We start from the raw sequence: 24,682 nt of genomic DNA, 5'->3' as shown, positions 1-24,682 counted from the left end.
CAGCGTTTATTTAAAATATAATTGACAGAATATAGAATTGTCCAGCACCAGGAACCATGCAAATCTCACAATATTACAAGGATACCCTGTAATTGTCCTATTGGGATTGAATTATAAAGCCCAATCTCAAAAACTGCAAAACTTTAAAATGAAAAAAATCTAAGTTTTAGACGAGACTGAGAGGATCTGCACATGGATCCTCATACAGACCCTTAGGTCACAGACTCATGAAGACAGTCCTGACAACGATGGACACATGGGACTCACAGTTTCCTCTCTTGATATAATCATGGACTGGGAAAGAAGGTAGACAGGGGAGTCATTCAAATTCAGAGAGCAGGCCAGATAAAGGACCGCATCCTAGAGAGTTCTCAGAGCTGCTGTGGGCAAGACATTCCATAGAGCAAACACAACCTGAGGGAAATGGGAGGTCTGTGGTCCTCTCCTTAACCAGACGGAGTGCTCCAACAGGAGAGAGCACTCAGAGAGCCTAGAAAAAGCCATAGCATATCGCTGGAGGCAGGAAGGAAAGTCAACAAGAAAACCAGGGGTGTAAAACTAGCTTCTACTACAGCAAATCACTAGCCAAAGAGAAACGGAACAGAAGTACGGTTTGGCAATTTATCGCCTCAACCCAGCTATGTTTTTAAAGCTATTTCCCCCGATATCCATAACTACATGACTTTATAGTTCCTGACCTTAAATATTTTGCATTGTAATAATATAAATATACTTTCAGCTATTGCTTATTTGTATGCTAATTGCTACATTGGTCCTTCCAATAAAGGTTGAGTTCATAAAACCAAGACATGGCTAGGCTTAAAGGTAAACAAAGAAGGTGACACTTTTGCTGACCTACAAAGATTCTTCTTCCAGGTGTCTAAAATTGTGGATGACATTTATGAGCAGCTCACTTGGAATTCTTCCCACACGATGAAGGATGTCTTGCTGCGGGTCATCAGCCTGCTGATAAGAGCATCCCCTAAGAAGGTGATCTTTCAACTCATGGAGTTCCCAGTCCCTGCAGATGAGTAAGGCATTCCGCATCTTGCCCCTCTGTATACACTTACCCGCAAATTCCATGGTCATATGGCCAAGCTAAAGTCTTTCTTTATTGTAGATAGGCATAATCTCTTTTTCTGAAAAAAAAAAATCCTTTTTTTTTTTGCACCATCTATGCTGGCTATAAGTTTTAAGTATGTTCATATGTTATGCATAACTTTGGATAATGGTTAGCACACAGTAGGACCCCAAGATTTTATCAGTGTCACTGTGGGAGAGTGTTAAATTATATGCTGTTACAAATCTTACCAAAGGAAACTTGCTTCAAAAAGATAATGAGTTTCTCTTGCCTGTGTTAATTTAATCATTTTTTCCTTGAAAAAAATCTCCCAGACATAGAGATTTTCTTATTTATAAATGTTTGACTTACGCTATTTAGACCCACCAATAGAATAAAAAAAAAGTTAATTACCAAAATAAGGCCCAAAAAATTGGCTTTGCGGTTAAGAGCTGCCATTACAGAGTCCTAGAGTTTAATTCTGAGATCTCACACTGGGTGACTTACAACCACCTGTAACTCTGGCTCCAGGGGATCCAATGCCCTCTTCTGTCACCCACAGGCACCCACATGCATGTGTGTGCACACACACACAGACATCCACATGCATATATGCAAGTAAAAACATAAAATAAATTTATTTTATTATTACTAAGACTGAGAATCTTCTGCCCGTTAACTGTTCATCTGAAACTCATGACCTGGGACCACAAGAAATCTTAAAGAACCAAACCCATTACTTTGAGCTTATGGGCCAGTACAGCTCTAACAAGTGCATTAAAAGAGCTTAGAAAAATCACAGGGCTTCACTTTTACAGTTCCTACGCTGTGGGGGAGGGAGTGTCACTTCCCTTCTACAGGCTGCACAGAACTTAAAGCAGCGACTAGCAAGCATGGGTCTCAATACCTTGTGTTTACAGGGCTCTGCTTTTGATGTGGCAAGCGGCGAGCACCGAGTCAAGTGTCGCGCCCCAAGTGCTGAAGACGATCTTGTCGATACTGAAAGGAAAGCCTGGGGAGTTGGAGGAAACCCTGGTAGAAAGAAGGCGCTTCTCCCTGGATGCCACCAACTTGATGCCTGTGGCGGTAAATGCTGCCATGAGTGTTTCTGCTCCCTGTTGTCCTCCTGATGGTGAATCCCCTAGCCTCACTGATTAGGCCACGCCTCCTCGGCACAGTCTCCTTCGTGCATGCATCCACCTAAAACACATTTATTGTGTGATACATCTTGATGATAGCGCGTGTAATCTGCCAAGATACAAAGATAAGGAATGAATATTTATATTCAGGATATAAATATATGGTAGTGTATGTGAGGGAGACAGGGTGACAGGGATGGTTTAAGGTAAGTAGGACATGGCATACCTCCATATGGAAATGGCTTAAAATCAGAATCCTGGGATGGTTCAAGATAGTACTTATATGCATCTTGAAAGGACAGAAAGCAGAACACAAATCCTGTTGTCTTACTTAGGGTTTCTATTGCTGTGAAAAGATACCATGACCACTGCAACTCTTATAAAAGAAAATATTTAATTCAAGTGGCAGCTTACAGTTCAGAGGTTCTCATCATGGTCAGGAGCCTGGCAATATGCAGGCAGACATGGTCCTGGCTACACATTGATCATAAGGCAACAGGAAGCAGACTGTGACACTGGGAGTAGCCCACCCTTACTGTAACACACTTCTTCCAACAAGGCCACACCTACTCCAACAAGGCCACACCTCCTAATCTGCTCCTATGAGCTTATGGGGACCAATGACATTCAAAATTGTCAGGATGCGCCTGACATGGCAAGAAAGCCAAAGAATCTGAGGGAACCCAAGGGCAGACCTGTACTTGACTTTAGAGAGATAGCCACCAGCTAAGTCATAGAAACTTCAGTGGTCGTGTCGGTACTGACATCATTTCTGTCTACCAGTTTCCTCTCAAGTGTGGTGATGCTTGGGCCATGAGAGAAATGTAATGAACAGGGGTGCCATTGTTTATTGATGAGGTGTTGGGATGTGCGTATGGATGGTAGTGGGTATTGTCAGGTCACTATGCAGAGTTCAAGCGATTCAAGGATGACTTGATGTACCTTCTGCTGACTGCATCACTTCCCTGGGGTTTAAAGAAACCTAACGAAGACTTTGCTTACTAGTCAGACTATTCCTATGACTACAAAGGAAGGAGACCTTAGGATATAAGCCCTCCGTGAGGATCAGCTTTCTTTCCACAAATTGGGTGGCTGGGAGGGAACCAGTAACAGTGCCTTGGAATTTCCTTATCAATAATGCCTGGCCCAGGTTCTGCTAACCAATACGCATGCATGCTGAAGAAGTCTGGGAAAGGCGTGCAGTCTTTCTTGCCCTCTGTATGATGTTTGGAGGGAGACAGTTGCCTTTTTTAACTCCATTTTCCTTCCCCAATAGGCATCCCAGGCCCTGTGCACATTTCTACCTGTGAATTCCTATAGGAAAGTGGTGACCAAGCTTTTCCCCGAGTTCCTGATGGCCCTCATGCTTCAACTCTTCTACTGCAGCCAGCTTCTAAAAGACACGGGCAAGGACAGACCTCTGTAAGAGAGTGCTATTTGGGGTCGTGGGGAGAGAAGGGTCCAGCATCTCACGTGGGCTAGTGTGGGACTTGTTGTAAGACTGTGGGAGGTTCTGCTCACATTTATTCTACTCTAAGGGTAGTATTTCTTCAGAAAAGCAATCATGTTGAGGACATGACCATTCACTAGGACCTCTCCTCTCTATATGCACCACACAGAAGAGTCACGAGCTCAGAACACAGGTCTGTCAGGTCAATGAGAAGAGGAAGAAGCAGAAAGGGCCATTCGATCCAAAGACACTTAAAACTCTGCCATTCCATATGCTCCAATAGCAACCTCTCAGAGTTGGTGCACACACAAAACAGAAGAGTGAGTGCAAATATTCATTGTAAACTGGAAGGCTATCATAGTTTGATGTGGATATGAGGTAGGTGAGAGCAGTGTGACAACCGCCCTCTGTTTCAGGACAAAGGTCACCATTTCCTTTTGGACAAGAAAGCTAGTTTCCCTGCCCTGAAAGGAAAGTCAAAGTACAACTGTCAGTTATTGGCTGTGTCTGGTATGACCATGTAAGGCAAACAGAGCACGGCTGATCTCGTTAAGATACTTAATCCATTCATCGTCCTCTAAAAATGATATACACCAACCCATCCCTAAGAAGACAGAAACCTATCTTGCTTATTTAGAACATCCCCCACCACCACCAACCAAAGAAAAATGACAGTTCTACCAAGTCATTACATTTCTGGGTAAGCTAGTAAGCTTGTTAATGTGATTCAACCTAAATTTTATGTGCTACCATTTTATATTTTAACTTTTGCAATCCATGCACTGTTGATGTAGGTGGGTCTTCTATCTAGCTGTTGTTTCATTTGTTAATTAATAAAGAAACTGCTTGGCCTGATAGGACAGAAAATTAGGTAGGCAGAGTAAACAGAACAGAATTCTAAGAGGAAGAGGGAAGTGAGACACACGCCATAGCTCTCCTCTCCAAGATGGACACAAGTTAAGATCCTTCCCAATAAGCCACCACTTTGTGGGCTACACAGATTGCTAAATATGGGTTAAAGCAAGATGTGAGAACTAGCCAGTAAGAGGCTACAGATAACGGGCCAGGCAGTGTTTAAAAGAATACAATTTGTGTGTTGTTATTTTGGGTGTAAAGCTAGCTATGCAGGCGGCCCGGTGCCGGGAACACAACCCGCCACTCCTTCTACACACTGTTCATCAGGGAAGATGAAAAGCATTTAACAATTACCATCCTCTGAGGCATCCTTCTCTCTAAAACTGTATCCTTGCCGAGATAGATGGAAAGTCAAGTTGCATGTACTCAGTTATGTGTGGGTCACTGTCTTAGACTGTCTCTTCTTCTCTGGGCCTCAGCTACGTACGAGACGGCCTGAAGGTTCTGCTGAATTGCTCTGGACTAGAAGAAGTGCACGATGCTCTAGAGAAAAAGAATTTCTGGGACCAGTTTTCTCAAGTCATGGATCACCAGTACGGGATCCAGGTCATTGCCAAGTAAGAACAGGGGACTCTGGGTAGGACTCTAGCTCCCCATCTTCTCCTCTGCATCTACCTCCAGGCTCTCATGTGGGAACACATTCCCAAAAGCTTCCCTAACAGCCTACATTGAAACTTGATTTTTGATCTTTTGGTGATTTAAAAGATTTATTCTGAGATAATTTCTTTTTTTTTCTTTTTTTTCCTCCTTTCTTTTCTTCTTCATCCACCCATAAAATAGCCTCTCTTACATACAAAGAGCTTAAGATAAATGTGATGCTTTCCTCTCTGATTTTAGCTGATCTCTGCTCTGTGGACACTCAAAAGTGCCAAATGCCTTCTAGCTTTAGAGAAATCTACCCAAGGTCCATACCCAGTAAACCAAGCATATTCTGGAAAATACAATGGAATATACTTTAAAAAAAATTCCTGCAGTAGAAATATTTTTGAAGAGTTGTTCAGTTTGTTTTTATTTAACCCTTCTGATGATAGGGATCTGATTTTCTGACAATCACAAAAAAATTCAAGAATTCAGTGAATACAGGGTCTTGGTGTCATGAAAGAGTCTTTGTAGTTGTGACTGACTCAGAGAATACTTTTTCTGTGGCCCATGGGCTTTAGATGTTTCTAAAACTGTAACTGTATGTACTTTGGGTATATATGCTTTTAAATGAAAACTATATTTATGTAGATTTTTTTAAAATTGGCAAAACCCAACAGATAAAAGAAGTCACATCATATGACTTAGATCATTTCCAAATACATAGCATTTATTAATGAATGTAGCTAGTAAGTTTTATCATTTTGATTTACTTTTCCTGAACTTTGACTATATAGACATTTGGAGAAAGATGGAGCTCTAAGAAAAATCTCACAATTGCATGAACTCCTACAACAGGACTGTGCAGGGAAATCGATTTCTAGCCTTATAGACTTTGACAAACTAGACCTTTTGCAACTTTAAAAACAGGTGTTTTCAAAGGTAGGAATGCAAGGAAAATATAGACAGTCCATTAAAATATGATCCCATACAGGCAAAGATAATTTTCAGACTTTCAAAGTTCGCTATAAGACTATGAAATAAGGCCCATTGCCTTGCCAGCAGTCTAGCCTGCAGCCACTGATGCCTATATAAGCAAAATGTGCTCCACAGGTAGCAACATCACTTGGGGAGTAAAACTATATTTGTGAGTTCTATCTGTTCAGAATGCACATTTACAGGTTTAGCCAAAGGACATGAGGTTTGAAAGGAAAAGCTAGTATATGACTTTTGAATATCCTACCTCTACCAATTGGATTCAGGATGGTTTATGAAGAAAACTCTAAGTGTTCCTGGAAAGTGATTTAATGACTCTGAACTTACTGTCCCTTCTCTGAAGTACCTCAAAATTGTCCCCAAAGGAAGAGCACCATCCAAAGCCAAAAGGCTGACCTTCAGCCTGTGTGGTTACCTTGGATTGTCATTTAAATATATATATATATATATATGTATATATATATATTCTCTCTCTTTGGTCAAGGACTGTTGGATGCTTATGTAAAAATAAGACTTCTCAATGTGGAAAAAATAAGAGATAAAAGAAAAGGGATGACGACAAGGAAAGGATTGTTTCTCTCTAGCTTTGTAGTGATGCTGAAGCTTACCTTAGATTAGGGTATTTTTTGGAAAGACTTTCTTTCTAACCTGGGTAGTCAAGAGTAAGAATTGATGGTTTGTCCTTGTCCTTGTTAATGCAGGATATTTCACTTCTTTGCTAATTTGGTGTCTCGTGTTCCTTTATAGAACTCTCAGTGAATGTAACTTCCCACAGTTCCCAGAGACCCTACATTATGTCTACAAGATTGCAGTAGAAGGTCCTAGAAGATCAGAAGACAGTATCGTCACAATAATATTCTTTGCTGAAGTAAGTTTTAATAGCACATTGTGACCAACTGTGTTCTTTCATTCCCATTCCCTGAATAAACTTAAACCAAAACTCCAGCATCTCGTTTCCCTAAGTACTTTTCTCATGAAAATTTAATAAAGTAAAAGATATATAAAGTCGAAGCCCCAGGGCTGCTCTCCCCACTGCGGTGAGGACCACCGGTGCGGAGAGGCCGAGGTATAGGCACCATGCAACCCGAGCATGGTGGCAGGGGATGCAGGGATGAGAGCTCCAGAGTGTTCTAGACTGCTGTGCCCAAGGAAGTTCATGACTTCCCTGAAGTGACAGCTTAACCACAAAGGCGCACCTACATGAATTGATCAAGGGGTCCAATCCAATCTTCAGGGCCAACAATCCAGGATTATCTGAATCGACCACGGCCTATCTGGGAGGAAGTAAAGGAACAACTAGAAAAGAAAAATAAGGGTTCCAAAGCTTTGGCTGAATTTGAAGAAAAAAATAAATGAGAATTGGAAAAAAGAACTAGAAAAACACAGAGAAAAAATATTAAGTGGAAATGAGAGCTCATCAAAAAAAAAAAAAAAAGACAGAGAAAGAAAAAAGAAATCTGATAGGTATTCATCTTCTTCTTCATCGAGCTCTGATTCTTCCAGCACTTCTTCAGATTCTGAAGTTGAGGATAAGAAACAAACAAAGAAGAAGAAGAAAAAGAAGAGTTGTTGCCATAAGTCTCCTGAGAGCTCAGTGTTGGACTCGGACTCGGACAGCAAGAACGGTTCAAAAACGAGAGAGAAGTCAAAGGGTGTGACTGAGAGAGAAAAGGGCACTGAAGGACTCGGCGAATAAAGAAAGCTGTATGAAGACGGAGCTGACTTCTGAGTCATTGTCAGAGTTGGAGTGTGAAGAGGTGCAGGCGAAAGGAAGAAAAGCAGGGAAGCGCACGAGAGAACAGATAAAGATAACGCCAAAAGGAGAAGGAAGCATAAGAAACACAGCAAGAAAAAGAAAAAGAGGCTGCCAGCTTCAGTTCAGACTCGTCACAGCATCAGGAAGACCAGGGTCCCTTTCAGGGTGCAACATTAAAGGATCTCTTTACTGTGAGGATTGCGGCTTACATAGTAACGCGCATGAATTCCCTGTGTTTAGACCTGTCCTGGACTAGTCAGTAGCCACTCGAATGCTGCTGTATGAAAGGCCATGATTGTTGCCTGCTGCCTGAACACCTTTTCCTCTCTCCCAGTGCTCGATGACTCTGGAAAACCAGACTTTGCAGTCATACTAGTGGTTCAGATATTTGAAATAAAGCTAATATTTTTTTTACTAGATGTACTTAAGGATACGTCAACAGAAACAGTTTGAATCCATCTCCAAGATGTGACCAGAATGAGGTGACTCTAGGGAAATTTTCAAAGTAGGGGTTACAGTAATATTTCAAAATTCTTATGCTGTAGATAAGTATATTTTAATTTCTCCCCATGTATATTTTGATTCACTTGGGGAAGGAGCTTTTAAAGGAGGTGGTTTGTTAACTCTTTAGCTACCAGAACAGTGTGCCTTTGATCTCACACTACTTTTGTGGACACAGTCGCCATGCTCCCTGGGAGGTCAGAGCTGGACACCAGCAGTCCTGCCCTTGACTGAAGTTAATGAGATCCATTGTATGTTGCTTTGAATGACCCAGAGATACTCCGCCCTTTGCAGCATTGGAAAGGCCCCACAGCTCTGGTATTTACCTCCACTTCAGTAATACCGGCCTGAATGTTTTTTAGGGTTAGATTGTGTGTCATTTGATTTGATCCTGCCTACACTTTGACTTTGGAGAGGAAGTGTTTAGTAGACACTGGTACCTTCTGAACTGATAGCTAACAATTCTAAAGTGGATGTTTTATGCAGGTTTTAACCAGTCAGAAAGGGTTAAGTAGCCAGTGAGAGCTACTTTATGTTTTGTATAGTTTTTGTTTCGGCTGTAGTGTTTAACTTTTAACCCCGTAGTCTCGCTATCGTAAGTTCGTTACTATGTTTAATGGCACACAAGATATTCAGCACATAAAAAGCAGGACTTTGGTTTTTGGGTTTTTTTGTTTGGTTGGTTGGTTTGTTTTTTTTTTTTTTTTTTTTTTTTTTTTGGTTTTTCGAGACAGGGTTTCTCTGTAGATATGGAGAACTAGCTCTTGTAGACCAGGCTGGCCTCGAACTCACAAAGATCCGCCTGTCTCTGCCTCCCGAGTGCTGGGATTAAAGGCATGCGCCACCACCGCCCGGCTTGGTTTTTGTTTTTAACAGCTTCATATTGAAGCTAAGACTTTTTACCATAAACAAGTTGAGTAACAGGCCTTATATGCTATATCTTGTTACATAAAGCTGTTGCCAGAATCTTAGTAATTTTTTTTTAAAAAAAGATATATAAAGTCAAAGGGGGAGGTGGGAAGGAGTCCTGACTACTCATTAATGTATTAACTGCATTTTTTTTTATTAAAGTTACTGAACAACTTCTTCAAGGAATCATTACCCGAGGAATTTTTGGTTCTCTTCAGAAACTGGATTAATGATTCCAATCCTTCAGTTAGCAAAATGAGCCTTCAGAAAATCGCAAGCATGGCCCCCGTTTTCAGCAAAGTATGTGAGTGGAGTGTGATGTGTGTCACGACTGGATGTCTTGTAATGAGACGTTGATTTTTTTTGTTGTTGTTTCTATACAGCTAAAACCATCAAAGTCTGAAACCCAATGGAATAGAGAGAATATAAATCACCTTAGTGGGTTCTGTCCATCTTATTTATATCTTTTTCCATAAAGCCATGTCTTATGCTCAGAATTTATTTAGCATCATTGCACAGAGTAAGTAGCCCTCTTATAGGTCAAATCATAGACACCTGTCCATTCCCTCTCTATTTGTGTTCTCATTGACTTCCTTCTTGGGGTACCCACCAGACCTCTTCCATCCACTTATGACATTCTCCCTTCACCTATACATGATTGCATTCTTTGCTCTTTGGGCCGATCACCTCAAGTCAGACTTCACTAAATATTCTGACCTCTGGCAGGCTCTTCACTCTGAAGCCCATCCCATCTTGGAGCATTTCTTCTCTAATGGTGATGCTCAAAGTCTGGTCCTTGAACCACCTGAATCAGACTCACCTGGAAACTTGTTACAGATGCAAATTGCTGTGCCCTCCTCAAGCCTGAGAACCAGAAACTCTGGGTTGTGGTTCACAGGTCTGTCTGTTCAGGTCCTTAGGTGATAGTGAGAGACATTTCTCACAAGCTCGTGTGAGTAGCTTTCCAGTTCTAAGAAATTTAATCAGGACCCGTGTCTTGTAATTCCAAATTTCAAAGTCTCTTGCACAATCCTAAATCTGTAGATACCCACAAATCATTGCTGATTCAATAGTGGACCTAAAAATAAATCTTTATCTATTTGATCTTAGCCTTCAAGCCTGTTTGTGAATAACTATTTTTGCATTTTTAATTTCATGAGCTGTGGTCAATATGCTTAAAAAAACCATACAAGTCAATAAGAGGGTTTATTTTTGCTCCTTTATTAAACAGAAAGTTATTTGCTGCTTTCTCCAAAATTCTTCTTCATGTTGTTCATAACAGGGAGATTTTATGTCAAGGTAAGAAGGACAGTAATGGAGAAATACAGATCTAAACTTCTTTGGAAGATAAAGGTACCTTTAGGCATGGATTCAGTCCCTAACTCTTGACTCTTGACTATATATATATAGTGAAGAGCTAATCTTTTGCTTCTTTGGTATGTCCCACTTCTCTTTTCCTTTCCCTTCTGTTCTCTTTGGCTCTGATTTGCCTCAGGGGCTCTTCAGTTCCTCTCTTTAAACATTTTACTCTCATGTTTAGAGACCACAGTACCAGATATGTTGGTTAAATATTTAGTACCAACTCTCTGAAAAACCAGATAAAAAAATTTTCTAATATGAATATTCTTACCATGGCTCATTTCAAATGCATGTTATAAAACATGGAATTGTGCAGGAATGCATAATATGGCTTTATTTATTCTTCCAACCATCCACATACAGTTCATAAATAGCCTTAAGTATGTAGAAAATATTAAAATACATACTAGCAAAAGATGTTAGAATTGATCACGTTTAATACTACTTTTGATTATACTTAATTATAAATTTATGTGATTCCTTTTTAACAATGACTTTTTACAGCATTTAGTTTACAAAAACCTTTAACAGTTTTAAAGAGGACTTGTGAGTTGACATGCTAAACTCAGAAGCATACATACCAATTATCCGCTCAAGTCTCTTAGTCCCAAAGTTTTACCATTCTCTTCTTTTCTTGCATAGATAGAAAGTGTCTGCAACCTGTTACTCCCAATCTTGGATGCTTTTCTCTCCAAAGAGCACACTGTTATCATCCGGGCAATGCTCACTCTCCGAAACATTTTGAGCAAACTGGACAAGGCCATGTACTCCACAGTGTGTGTCAGGATCGCTTCCAGCTACTGCCCTCTTATGGATCATGTGAGTGACATCATGGGATTAGCTGTGTAAGACCATTAGCTTTTGTGCCCCAGATGGCAGGATGATCTTATATCCTAGAATAAGCTGGCATAAGACAGCTGTCTGTCCCTGGATACATTTCAGCTTAGTGGATACACTGATTAACACTGAAAGCTGGGCAGTGGTGGTGCATGCCTTTATTTCCAGCACTCAGGAGGTAGAGGTAAGAGGAACTCTTTGAGTTCAAGACCAGCCTGGTCTACAAAGTGAGTTCCAGGACAGGCTCCAAAGCTACAGAGAAACCATGTCTCAAAAACAAAAACAACAACACTGGACCTGGGCTGGGTGGTATTAATCCCTCTTCTACCTTTGATATCATGGTGATAACAGATATTTCTTCAGTCTTTGTGCATCAGTTTCTCGACCTGTAAAACAGTCACAGAAGTAGGTTTATTATAAAGTTAAGAGTTTATTTGTTCACCCCTCCAAAGCTTAGAGAACATCCCATAGGAGGGGCTGGAAAGAACACAAGGGCCAGAGACTGGAGCAGAGTGTTGCAAAAATGATATCATCTGGCCATGATATGGCCACTGTGCCAATGAACTTGCTGAAGTTGTGGATAGGCAAAAAAGACCTGCACAAGATTTAAGCTCCTCAATGTGTCATCGAGGAAGGAGGAAGGGCTCATAAGGGCCACCCTCCCCTGAGGGACTAAGCCAGTTAGTGGTGTCTAGAGAAAAGGATGTAGCTTTCTTCAGGGGTATAGCCACTGATAAATTACCCTTGCTCCAATAAGGAACTTCCTGCCCACACTCATGCAAGCAGCCTTTCTTAAATTCAGGGGTCACTACACAAATGAGATGTGAAAGTAGAAGAATTGCAGAGGAACACAAGGTCTTCATCAAAAAGAGGAGAGAGGAGAAAATGACAGGAGATAAAAATGACTGAAATTCATCATACACATATGAAACTGTCAAAGAATAAAAACAAATAAAAAATCCTTCAGTTGGAAACTGATTTGTCAAACAGTAGGGACTTAAAATTCTCTTTCACTCAAATTTTGCTTTGAAGTTATTTTCCTGTTCTATATTATGGCACTCCATTAAAATGCACTGTTTTTGCTACAAGATTACAAAGTTGTACACAATACCTCAAGTAAATGTTTGTTATTAATATACAAGACTTTGTTTTGTTTCAATTTTTCTTTAGCTTTGAGAAGTTCCTTCATGGATACCAGTGTTTCTTAACCATCCTAATGTTGAAACCCTTTAATACAGTTCCTTATGTTGTCGTGGTGACCCCCCGAACCATACAATTATTGTGTTGCCACTTCATAGCTGTAAGTTTTGCTACTGTTATGAACCTTGATGTAAATATCCAATATGCTGAATAATCTGAAAAAAACCAAGCATTTTTGTCTTTTTTATTGAACTATATATTTTTCTCTGCTCCCCTCCCTTCTTCTCCCAACACCTTCTACCCTCTCCCATGGTCCCCATGCTCCCAATTTACTTAGGAGATCCTGTCTTTTTCTACATTCCATGTAGATTACATCCATGTATGTCCCTCTTAGGGTTCTCTTTGTTGTCTAGTTTCTCTGGGGTTGTGCCCTGTGAGTTGGTTTTTCTTTGCTTTATGTCTAAAAGCCACTTAGTGAGTACATATAATATTTGTCTTTCTGGGTCTGGCTTACTGATGGAGGAGGGTCATCTGTCTATGTTTTACTTTCATTGGTTAATAAAGAAACTGCCTTGGCCTTTTGATAGGACAGAAAATTAGGGAGGCGGAGTAAACAGAACAGAATGCTGGGAGGAAGAAGGCAATGAGGCAGATGCCATAGCTCTACTCTCCGAGATGGACGCAGGTTAGAATCCTCCCGATAAGCCACCATCTCGTGGTGCTACACACATTAATAAAAATGGGTTAATTAAGATGTGAGAGTTAGTAAGAGGCTAGAGCTAATGGGCCAAGCAGTGTTTAAATGAATACAGTTTCCGTGTAATTATTTCAGGGCATAAGCTAGCCAGGCAGCCAGGAGCCGGGCCACAGGAATGCTGTCCACTGCTCCTTAAGAAACTGTCTTGGCTTTTTGATATGGCAGAATTTAGAAAGGTGGAGTAGAAAGAACAGAATGCTGGGAAGAAGGCAGTGAGGCAGACTCCATAACTCTCCTCTCCGAGATGGAGGTTAGAATCTTTCTGGTAAGTCACCACCTTGTGGTGCTACACACATTAATAGAAATGGGTTAATCAAGATGTGAGAGTTAGTCAATAAGATGCTAGAACTAACAGGCTAGACAGTGTTTAAATGAATATAGTTTCCATGTTATTATTTCTGGGGCTAAGATAGCCATGCAGGAGCCAGGTGGGATGAAAAGCAGGCTTGCTCGCCTCATCACTACAGCTTACCTCACTCAATATTATATTTCAAAATGTCATTATTTTTTCTGCTGTGTAGTACTCCATTGTGCAAATGTACCACATTTTTCTTATCCATTATTTGGTCGAGAAGCATTTAAGTTGTTTCCAGGTTCTTGCTATGACAAACAATGCTGCTATGAACATAGTTGAGCTCATGTCCTTCTGGTATGATTGGGCATCCTTTGGTATTACTGGGTCTTGAGGTAGGTTGTTTCCTAATTTTCAGAGAAATCGCCATACTGGTATTCAAAGGGCCTGTACCAGTTCCACCTTTACCCCACATCCTCTTCAGCATAAGCTGTCATTAGTGTTTTTGTTCTTGGCCATTATTCCTGGTGTAAGATGAAAGAGTTGTTTTGATTTGCATTTCTCTGATGGCTAAGGATGTTGAGCATTCCTTATATATGTATATTTTGGAGATCAGTCCTCTGTCCATTGTGGGGTTGGTGAAGATCTTTTTCCATTCTGTAGGCTGCCATTTTGTCTTGTTGACCATGTTCTTTGCTTTATAGAAGCTTCTCAGTTTCAGGAGGTCCCATTTATTAATTGTTGCTCTCAGTGTCAGTGCCACTGGGGTTATATTTAGGAAGTGATCTCCTGTGCCAACGTGTTCAAGTGTACTTCCCACTTTCTCTTCTATGAGGTTCAGTGTGGTTGGTTTTATGTTGAGGTCTTTGATCCATCTGGACTTTAGTTTTGTGCATGGTGATAGATATGGATCTATTTTCATTCTTCTACATGTTGATTACCAGTTATGCCAACACCGTTTGTTGAATATGCTTTTGTTCTTCCATTTTATATTTTTTGCTTCTTTGACAAAAATCATGTGTTCATAGGTGTGTGATTAATATCTGGGACTTCAATTTGGTTCCAATGGTCCTCCTGTCTGTTTTTTTTTAATGCCAAAACCAGGCTATTTTTAGTAATGTAGCTCTGTAGTAGTTTGAAACTAGAAGTTCCTTTATTGTACAGGATTGTTTTCACTATCCTGGGTTTTTTGCTTTTCCATATGAAGTTGAGTATTGTTCTTTCAAGGTCTGTGAAGAATTATGCTGGGATTTTGATGGGCATTGCATTGAATCTGTAGATTGTTTTTGGTAAAACTGTTGTTTTTACTATGTTAATTCTACCTATCTAAGAGCATGGGAAGTCTTTCCATTTTCTGGTGTCTTCTTCTATGTCTTTCTTCAAATATTTAAACTTCATGTCATAGGTCTTCCACTTATTTGGTTAGAGTTCTCCAAGATATTTTATGCTATTTGTAGCTATTGTTAAGGGTGATATTTCTCTGATTTCTTTCTCAGCCCATCATCTGTGTAGAGGAGGGCTGACTTTTTTGAATTAATCTTGTATCCTGCTACATTACTGATGGTCTTTATAAGTTATAGAAGTTCCTTGGTAGAATTTTGGGGATCACTTAGGTAAACTATCATATCATCGGCATATAGTGAGAGTTTGACTTCTTTTCTGATTTGTATACCCTTTATTTCCTTTTTTGTCTTATTGCTCTAGCTAGAACCGCAAGTACTAAATTGAATAAATATGGAGAGAATGGTTAACCTTGTCTTGTTCCTGATTTCAGTGGGATTGCTTTGAGTTTCTCTCCATTTAGTTTGATGCTGGTTATTGGCTTGATGTGTATGACCTTTATTGTGTTTAGATATATTCCTTGTATTCCTGCTCACTCCAAGACCTTTATCATGAAGAGAGTTTGTATTTCGTTGAAGGCTTTTACAACATCTAATGAAATGATCATGTGGGTTTTTTTTTCCAATTTGTTCATATGGTAGATTACATTGACAGATTTTTGTATGTTGAACCATCCCTGTATCTCTGGGATGAAGCCAACTTGATCATGGTGGATAATTTTTTGATGTGTTTTTGGATTCAGTTTGGTAATATTTTATTATTTTCTTATCAATGTTTGTGAGTGATATTGGTCTGCAATTCTCTTTCTTAGTAATGTCTTCCTGTGGTTTTGGTATCAGGGTAATTGTAGCCTCATAAAAAGAGTTTGGCAATATTTCTTTTGTTTTTATTGTATGGAACAATTTGAGGAGCATTGGTATAAGTTCTTTGAAAATCTTGTAGAATTCTGTGCTGAAACCATCTGGCCCTGGGTTTATTTTGGTTGGGAGACTTTTGATGACTGTTTCTATTTTATTAGTGGTTATAGGTTGTAGGCCCATATTTCGGTATGGCACAAAAGCCATTAGCCCGGTCTGAGCTGGTCATGTAGCTCTGCAGACAAACTGTCTCTGCCTTAACAAAAGCCAGGATGTGCTGCTCCTAACTTCATTTGTTAGAATGTAGATGACCTGAGAAGAGATGTTGACTGAAGCTGATGACTTAAGAGTTTAGATGTTTGGTGCTTTCTTCCTTTGTAATTTGGAGGATGTCTTATAGAGATGCTAATTCATGGCCTACCTGACTGCTAATGAAGATGTGACTTGAGTGGGAGGCACCTGGTTGCCTAGGAAACAGCCAGATGTGTTCTCCCCCCACCCATGCTCAATTGGTGTGGATATATAAGATGTTTGGAGAATAAAGAGAGATCTGGCCTTTTCTTAATGACTGTGCAATCTGTGTCAGTTTTATTCCTCACGACTCCGTTCCAGCCGGGCTAGGGAATCTGTGTTGGACCCACACGGGCTCCTACAATAGGTCTGTTTAATTTGCTTATCTGGTCTTGATTTAATTTTGGTAAGTGGTATTTACCCATAAAATTGTGCATTTCCTTTAAGTTTTCCAATTTTGTGGAGTACAAGTTTTTCAAATATGACCTGATGATTCTCTGGATTTGGATTCCTCCATGTCTGTTGTTGTGTCCCCTTTTTTATTTCTCATTTTGTTAATTTGGATATTCTCTCTCTACTTCTTGGTTAGTTTGAATAAAGGTTTCTGTTTTGTTGATTTTCTCGAGAACCAACTCTTTGTCTCCTTGATTCTTTCTATTGTTTTCTTTGTTTATATTTTGTTGATTTTAGCTCCCAATTTGATTATTTTCTGCCATCTAATTCTCTTAGGTGAGTTTGCTTCTTTTTGTTCTAGAGTTTTCAAATGTTTTGCTAATTCACTAGTGTGGAAATTTTCCAGCTTCCTTATGTAGGCATTCAGTGCTATGAACTTTCTTCTTAACACTGCTTTCTTGTGTCCCACAAATTTGGGTTTGTTGTGTGGTCATTTTTATTGAATTTTCGAAAGTTTTTAATTTCTTCCTTTATTTTTTTCTTAACCCATTGGTGAATCAGATTAGCATTGTTTAATTTCTGTGTGTTTGAGGCCTTTCTGGAATTAGTGTTGCTGTTGAATTCCAATTTTAAGCCATGGTGATCTGATAAGATACATGGGTTATTCCATTTTTTTGGTATCTGTTGAGGTTTGCTTTGTTACCTAGTATGTAGTCAGTTTTTGAGAAGATTCCACGAGATGCTGAGAAAAAGGTATATATTCTTTTATGTTTAGATGGAATGTTGTATAAATGTCTGTTAAGTCCACTTGAATCACAACATCTGTTAGTTCCCTCATTTCTTTGTTCATGAAACTCACTTGTTACACAATCTGAATTGTCTTCTTATATATATTTTTTTCACACAATACACTTTGATGATATTTTCCCCTCTCGAACTCAGAGATCCGCCTGCCTCTGCCTCCCGAGTGCTGGGATTAAAGGCGTGCGCCACCATCACCCAGCAGAATACCACTTCTGAGTTGAAGTAATATCAGGAAATCGGCATCAGGCTATATTCTCTTATTCAGTGCCCTTTTAATCTCTAATTCATAAACCGTTTCATATGACAACAGACCCTCTGCAGTAGAGTCCAGCTGTTTTAGGGTAAGGTGTCTGTTTATTGTGGAAGGAAGTATTGATCAAATTCAAAGCTAGCACTGATCTCGGGTCCTCAACCAATGTTCCTATTATAGCACTAGAAAAACTGATGTCCAGAAATGCAAGCCCTTGGTTAAGGGAACATAGAATAATTAAAAGTACTGAGAGGGGAACCAGGCCTCCTCCTCCCCCATCCAGAGCTGGCCAGATCACAAGAGATTCTGTGTAAGACAGTTGCCACAGTGTGTGTTCTTGCGTTCCTCCTCTTTACCATGGTAGGAATAACTGTCTTCTGTTCTGCACACATGTGCAGTGGCATGAACGTGGACACAGATGAGAAAGAGAGAGAGAGAGAGAGTGAAAGAGAGAGAGAGGGGGAGGGAGAATAAAAATGTAATTTAACAGTTTTGTAAATCACAATTCCATCATTGCTGGTATGTTCCAGGCAGGCTCTATAATACGTTAGTGATGTACATGATAACTTGTTCGGTAACCACCTCCTCAGTAGTACTAATTCCACTTCACGGCTGATGGACCTAACTGTTAGTATCGTAACCAACAGCTTCCCCCTTGGAGGAATTTTCCTTTCAGCACATCCCACAGTAGCTCCCCCCTCCCTTCCACGTGTGTTGAGCGGACTCCAGTCACTCAAACCCTGATTTTTGTAGGCTAATGCAGGGGAAATCAAGAGAAAGTAGAGACCTTTCTCACAGCTCCCAGGTTTCTTCTCTTCCTTTTTGGCATATTTGAGAGTCCTGTGGTTTCTATCATACAACTGTCCTGTCTCCTAGGGCTACCTGCATCAGAATCTCTGATCCTTCCCTTTGTGGCCTTGATATCTGGTATACTATAAGCCCCGTGACTTGTCACAATTTAGCAACTTTGGTAAGCACAGTTGTCACCAGAGCCATCACTGGTTCAGGAAGAGCGGGAGGTAGGGGTTCTCCTTCAGAAGAGACTGGACAGGGGGTGTTTCTGTGTCAGGATATCTTGGGTAGCATGTGATTGATTTTCCCACTCCACAGTGGGATTCACTTTATGGTTTGATATCCTCAGGCCTTCCTCCTCTTTGGTACTGAAGAAAGCACAACCGCATTTCCCAGTGTCTTTCCAAGGAATCTGGGATGCTTAATTGAGCTCATTCCTGCAGCATGCAAAATGGACTCAATCTGAATGGTCTTGTGATTCTATTTGGCGTAAGATGTTGCTTTATCAGGATACAAGGAAAAATGACTGCTGAACCTTGCCAAGACAGGGTAGGACTGTCTTTCCAATTTTCCTGCTTCTGAAAATGGTCTGTCAGATATCCTGGGCCTATAGCCAAAGTTGGTTGCCCCAACACTGCAGAGAGACTTTGAGTGACTCTCCAGGCAGCCAGTTGTTTCTGTTATTTCTTGCATCTTTGGAAAGTCATTTGCTTGCATTCTTTGCTTATTCAGATAATACTAGTTTCCTTCTCAGGTCTTTGATGGGCTTGAAAACTAGATAGTCATAGTCATAATCTTCTCATATTGTACTAGGGCATATTAGGTACAAGACTTAGACTCTTGAGTATAGGACAGCTTTTGGAATAATCTCTGTTATTTGCTAGTTACCTATGGTCTGGATATTTAGAATGTGTTTCTTGTTTGATGTTGTTCTTGTTGGCTGTAATTTCATCTTTGTTTATATTATTACTTTTTCTTTCTTCTGCACAATAATTAATAGTTGTTCTTACTGCATATAGTTGTATGTTAGGATTAGAACCTTCATAATTAGAAAAAATGGAAGTATTGGGAATTTTGACTTATTTAGGCAATGTCTTTTGGAGATTATGAATGCTAGGGTATGGTCTTGTCTATGAACATGACAATTTATAAACTGAGGGAGAGAGTCTTGCCCTCTCTTGCTCCTGCACTCTCTTGGGTGGTCAGAGCAGAGCAGGCAGCTTGCTCTTCACCCCTAGACAGAATGACTGGATGAAGATAGTTGGATCAGCAATGGCATCTAAACTGTTCTGTATAAGTGAGTGTTTACCCCTATATTATACCTTTAAAAATTCTTGAGAAGCCGGGCGGTGGTGGCACACACCTTTAATCCCAGCACTCAGGAGGCAGAGGCAGGAGGATCTCTGTGAGTTTGAGGCCAGCCTGGTCTACAAGAGCTACAAAGAACCAAAAGCTACAGAGAAACCTTGTCTCGAAAAATCAAAAAAAAAAAAATTCTTGAGAACCCTTAAAAAAAAAGATGTTGCTTCACGAATGATGCATGTTGGAAATTTTAAAATCTGACCTGTGACTTTCTAGTCATTTAAAGCAAGACTGTACTCCCTGCACGAACATCTGTCTCACCTCCTCTGCTCATTATCCAGCTGTAGAGGCAGAAGGAGGTTTTGAAGACTCCTGAATAGTGGTGACTCTGGACACTGTCTTAATGACTTATTTATTAGCTGCTTGATTTCAGATACTTTACTTGATTTCTCAAAATTCTCTATTTCTCTTAGACTAAGTAAGCATAATAATAGGTTTGTGGTGACTAAATTGGTTAATATGGTGCTAAACGCAGTGTATGTCGGTAGTTGGTGCTTAGTAAGTACTAGCAATTATTATTGTATCATGATGTCATCACCCAACAAACAACAGAGGTTCTGGACAGAATACAGATAGGTATCAGAGCAAGTTAAAGATTCAGTTATAACTACAGTGCAGAGAAATATTTCCTTGCCATGATTCTTGCCAGATATTATCCTTAAGTGCCTACAAATCTTGGGCTTATAAACAAAGTTTCAGTTGCCTGCAATTTACAACCAAATCACACAGGGCTAAGGGAGCAATGGGATTTGCTCAGTTGAAACGTGCTGCCTGGGGGCTTGGGTTCAGTCCCTAGACCCATGTGAGAAAGCAGGTGGAATTGTGTGTGCTTCTCACCTCAGCACTGAGGAGGCAGAGACAGGCAGATCCTTGGAACTTTCTGGTGAGACAACGTAACCACATCAGTGAGCTTAAGGTCCTAACAACAGACCTAGTCTCAAAAAACCAATATGAATTGCCATCCTAGGGGACTACAGTGTAAGCTCACCTATGGCCTCTACATACATGTACACAACAGATACATATCCACACATAAAACATAAAGTGAGGATAAAAGGGGAATTCAGCCATCTCCTCATCAGCCTTTTTACATGGGAGTCAATGAGAAATAGGAAAGAGAGAGATAGGCAGGAGGGTTAAGTAGATCTCTTCACTCATGTCCCATTATGGCTCTTTGCAGGCATTGCTCCATGTCAATCAAAGCAAAGGAAGATGCTAAAATTTTGAAACACGGGCAAAAAAAAAAAAAAAAAAGAGAGAGAGAGAGGCACAGCTTTGCATGGGTTCTAATAAAAAAAACTGTAAAGAAAAAATGATCTTCTCCTAAAATTCCCTATGGAAGCTGGCCAGGCCAGGCCAAGTCCCGCTCGGAAGCAGGCTCCCTGACTATTTTGGGATTTCTAAGGGAAAAGCCACAGAGATGGAGCACAGCTGGACAGCAGAAAGCCAAGGGTTTCATCACAAAGACCTCCTCTTGACTTGTTTTGCAGGAGAAACAAAAGTGGGAAGAACCTTTACTCTCCCTCAGGGACAGGTTGAATATTCAAAATATTAATTTTGGAATCCCAGTGCCTACAATTGGAAACACACTGACGTGGAGTTGTGGTTGATTGGATTGGCAAAGAGCTACTCTGAACCTTCCGAGGGTGTCATTCCAAGCCTCAAGGCCCCACACAAACTCAAAAGCATACAACAACCAACCCAGAAAACTAGCCAGATGGACTGCAACCCCAAGACACCCTAAACAAATCATAAACAAGCACTTGAGACCACCACAGGACTTTCAATTTCAAAGGGAATCTGAGTTTTATTTGACTGCCCACCAATCCCCTGCTGCAAGCAGAGGCCTCACATTCTCATTCTTGCAGACTACAGAATAGCTAGAGCATGTCATCTGATTACCATATGGGCAGCAAAGAAAAAACATTTGCAGGGAATTGTCTCAAGGGTCATCATTGAGATAAGTCAGGTATCCAGGCCTAGAGACATTCTCCAAATGCTCATTCAGACCCACTCCAGCTGGATTTGTGAGCTCCCATTAGAAGAGGCACACTGCCTTAGTTCGTGGACCAACCCCTCGTGGACCTGACTTCTTTGCTCATCTTCTCCCTCCTTCTGCCTTTCAACTGGACCTTGGGAGCTCAGTCCGTTCCTCTGATGAGGGTCTCTGTCTCTATCTCCATCTCCATTCATCGCCAGACAAAGATTCTATGGTGATATTCGAGATAATCATCAGTGTGATAGTGGGGCAAGGCATCCTCTCCTCTGCTGTCCAAGGACCTATCTGGGGACATCCCCATGGACACCTGGGATCCCCTCTAGAACCAAGTCTCTTGCCAACCTTAAAATAGATCCCTTAATGTAGATATCTTCTTCTCTGCTTTTATATCCACCCTTCCTCCATCTCCACCCCCCCTCTCCCCCAAACTGTTGCCAGTCCTTCCCTTCTCCCTTCCCTCTCCCTTTTCCCCCAACCTCACCCCCCACCCATGCCCCCACCCCCATGCTCACAACGTTTGCCCTGCAATCTTGTTTGCTTCCAATTTCCAGGAGGATCTATAAATGTTTTTCTTTGGGTTCACCTTGTTTTTTGGCTTCTCTGGGCTTATGAACTATAGGCTTAATGACCTTGGTTTATGGCTAGAGTCCACAGATGAGTGAGTACATACCATATTCATCTTTTTGGGTCTGGGTTATCTCACTCAGGATAGTGTTTTCTATTTCTATCCATTTGCATGAAAAATTCAAGATGTCATTGTTTTTGACCGCTGAGTAGTACTCTAATGCGTATATATTCCACACTTTCTTTATCCATTCTTCATTGAGGGAGTTTTTCACATCCTGTTCATAATGTCTATTTTTTCTATTTCTTCTGGATTAGGGTGTTCAAGTCTTCCTGTTGTATGTTCGCTGGGTTCTGGTGTTATCATGTTGTTTTTCAGATTGTTGGAGGAATTCTTGCATTGGCGCCTGCCCATCTCTTCCTTCAAATGCTCTCCGATGGGTCTTCTGGTACAGAATCAGGGCCACTTCCTGGCCAGTGACCTCTCCGATGGATTTTCTGGTACAGGATCAGGGCCACTTGCTGACCAGGGACCTCTCAGACAAAAGGACTAGCTTACTGTTTGCAGGCTCAGTGAAACAAAGGAACTCCTGCCCGGTTGCACTCACCACCCTGTCCCCAGAGCCACAGGCCCAAAACAGGCTGAGTTGGGGGATCTTATGACCCCGCAGAAGGGAAGGGGTGCCTGGGAGCAAGCTGGGATGGGATAGGAAGAGAGAGTAAGTAGCCAGGGAGAGAAGCCCCTGCAGAATGACCAGAAAGTTTAGTGGGTTGAGGGGTGTCTGTGCTACCTTTCCGAAGCATCTGCTGGCGAGTCAGGAGCATACTCACCTCTCCAATGGATCTTCTGGTACAGGATCAGGGCCACTTGCTGGTCAGGGACGAGCCCCTTTCCTCCATTTCTTTAAGGAAATTTCTCATTTCCTCTTTTAGAGTTTCAAACATTCTCTTGAAGTTATTTTTTAGGTTATTTTCTTCTGCTTTCCATATTTAGTTGTTCAGGTCTTGCTGTTGTAGGGTCTTTAGGTTTTACTGGTGTTGTGTTGCTCTTTGTAGTGTAACATGTGATCTTACCTTTTCTACTCATCTTTTCCTCTAGTAGGTATGGTTGGGGCTGTCTGAGATTCTGTTGAATAATCTTCTAGGTGCCAGTGAATCCAAAGCTCAGATGGTTGGTCCTCATGGTACAGTCAGTGTCACAGTTGTAATTACCCTGTTGGTTACTCTGTGTTCCTGGAGATAGCTCAGTGCTTCTGTGTTTTGCTCTGCTCCCTTAAAGTTTGCTGTCTCCGGCCTACTTTTGCCTAGGTTGCAGGCTTTGCCCCATTTTTGTAAATCCTGGTCTGGAAACCCTCCTGCAGAAGTCCCTGCCTTGAAGTTGGTCCTGCAAAGGTTTCTGGCTCTGGTCTATTTCCCTGTACCTGTACCTGTTTTGGTGGAGGATCTGGTCACTGGCTCAATCCTGATCCGCCAGTGTTCTGGGACTGGATTGGCTTCTGGGGCTGGATTTGCTCCTGGCTTCTGCTCCTGGGTGGAACTTGTTCGCTCTCTGTTTTAGGTAGCTGGTTCAGTCCCACTCCCTTGTTCCCCATTCTTAACAAGGGCAACAGCTTTTGCTTTTTTTATTAATTCAATTAATTAATTAATTAAATTAAGAATTTTTAAGTGTCATCAGGCAGTGGTGGTGCATATGCATACCTTTGATCCCAGTACTCAGGGAGGCAGAGACAGGTGGGTCTCTGTGAATTCAAGGCCAGCCTGGTCTACAGACTGAGTTCCAGGATAGTCAGGGCTGTTACACACAGAAATCCATCTGGTCTCGAAAAACAAACAAAAAATTCCCAGGTGTCTCACCAGATGTGCTGACAATAACAATGAAGTGTGAGACTGCCTGTTATTGCACTGCACAGCTGGGTAGAGAATGCAGGCAGTGCATAGCCTGGCCAAGGGCAGCTGCAGCTGCTAGCGTGTACCTGGGGTCTAAGAGTGTGTGGCACTGGCTGCAGCAGTAAAATCTTGAGTAGAATCAAGGTGGCCCACCTGATGTGGAAATAGCCCAATGAGGGTGTTGAGGGGAAGCCCACAGCCCATGGGGAGGAGCCAGTAGCCTGAAAAGACAACACAGGGGGATGTACAAAAGAATGTGGTGGGAAATGAAGGCATGCAGCCACCAGAATGACAGAATGTTGTGGGTGGCTAACTTCAATGATTTTGAGGATCCAGCAGCAGCTGGAGGCTACCATAGAGAAGCTGCAATGGGAAAATCCCAGGTTTCCATGGAGGGCATGAAGGGAGGGTGGGAAAGCTAGCCATAGCAGAGAGTGGCTGCCTTGTGATCT

The 24,682-nt window shown here is 41.2% G+C and overlaps 1 protein-coding gene and 1 pseudogene across 1 annotated transcript in view; both read left to right on the top strand.

The window, feature by feature from the left end:
• Nucleotides 1–24,682, top strand: part of Mroh9 (maestro heat like repeat family member 9) — a 64,377-nt gene that overhangs the window by 30,745 nt on the left and 8,950 nt on the right. The window contains exons 11-17 of the mRNA XM_005363979.2: nucleotides 877–1,031; nucleotides 1,981–2,146; nucleotides 3,476–3,621; nucleotides 4,984–5,121; nucleotides 6,887–7,007; nucleotides 9,468–9,605; nucleotides 11,307–11,483. Coding sequence (XP_005364036.1) covers nucleotides 877–1,031; nucleotides 1,981–2,146; nucleotides 3,476–3,621; nucleotides 4,984–5,121; nucleotides 6,887–7,007; nucleotides 9,468–9,605; nucleotides 11,307–11,483 — 1,041 coding nt within the window. The remainder of the gene's footprint in view (nucleotides 1–876; nucleotides 1,032–1,980; nucleotides 2,147–3,475; nucleotides 3,622–4,983; nucleotides 5,122–6,886; nucleotides 7,008–9,467; nucleotides 9,606–11,306; nucleotides 11,484–24,682) is intronic.
• LOC106144254 lies at nucleotides 7,230–8,072 on the top strand (annotated as a pseudogene).

Source organism: Microtus ochrogaster, assembly GCF_000317375.1.
Source record: "Microtus ochrogaster isolate Prairie Vole_2 chromosome 6 unlocalized genomic scaffold, MicOch1.0 chr6_random_2, whole genome shotgun sequence".
Classification (NCBI taxonomy): domain Eukaryota; kingdom Metazoa; phylum Chordata; class Mammalia; order Rodentia; family Cricetidae; genus Microtus; species Microtus ochrogaster.
The sequence above is the reverse complement of the archived record's forward strand: the minus strand, read 5'-3'. Positions and strand labels throughout refer to the sequence as shown.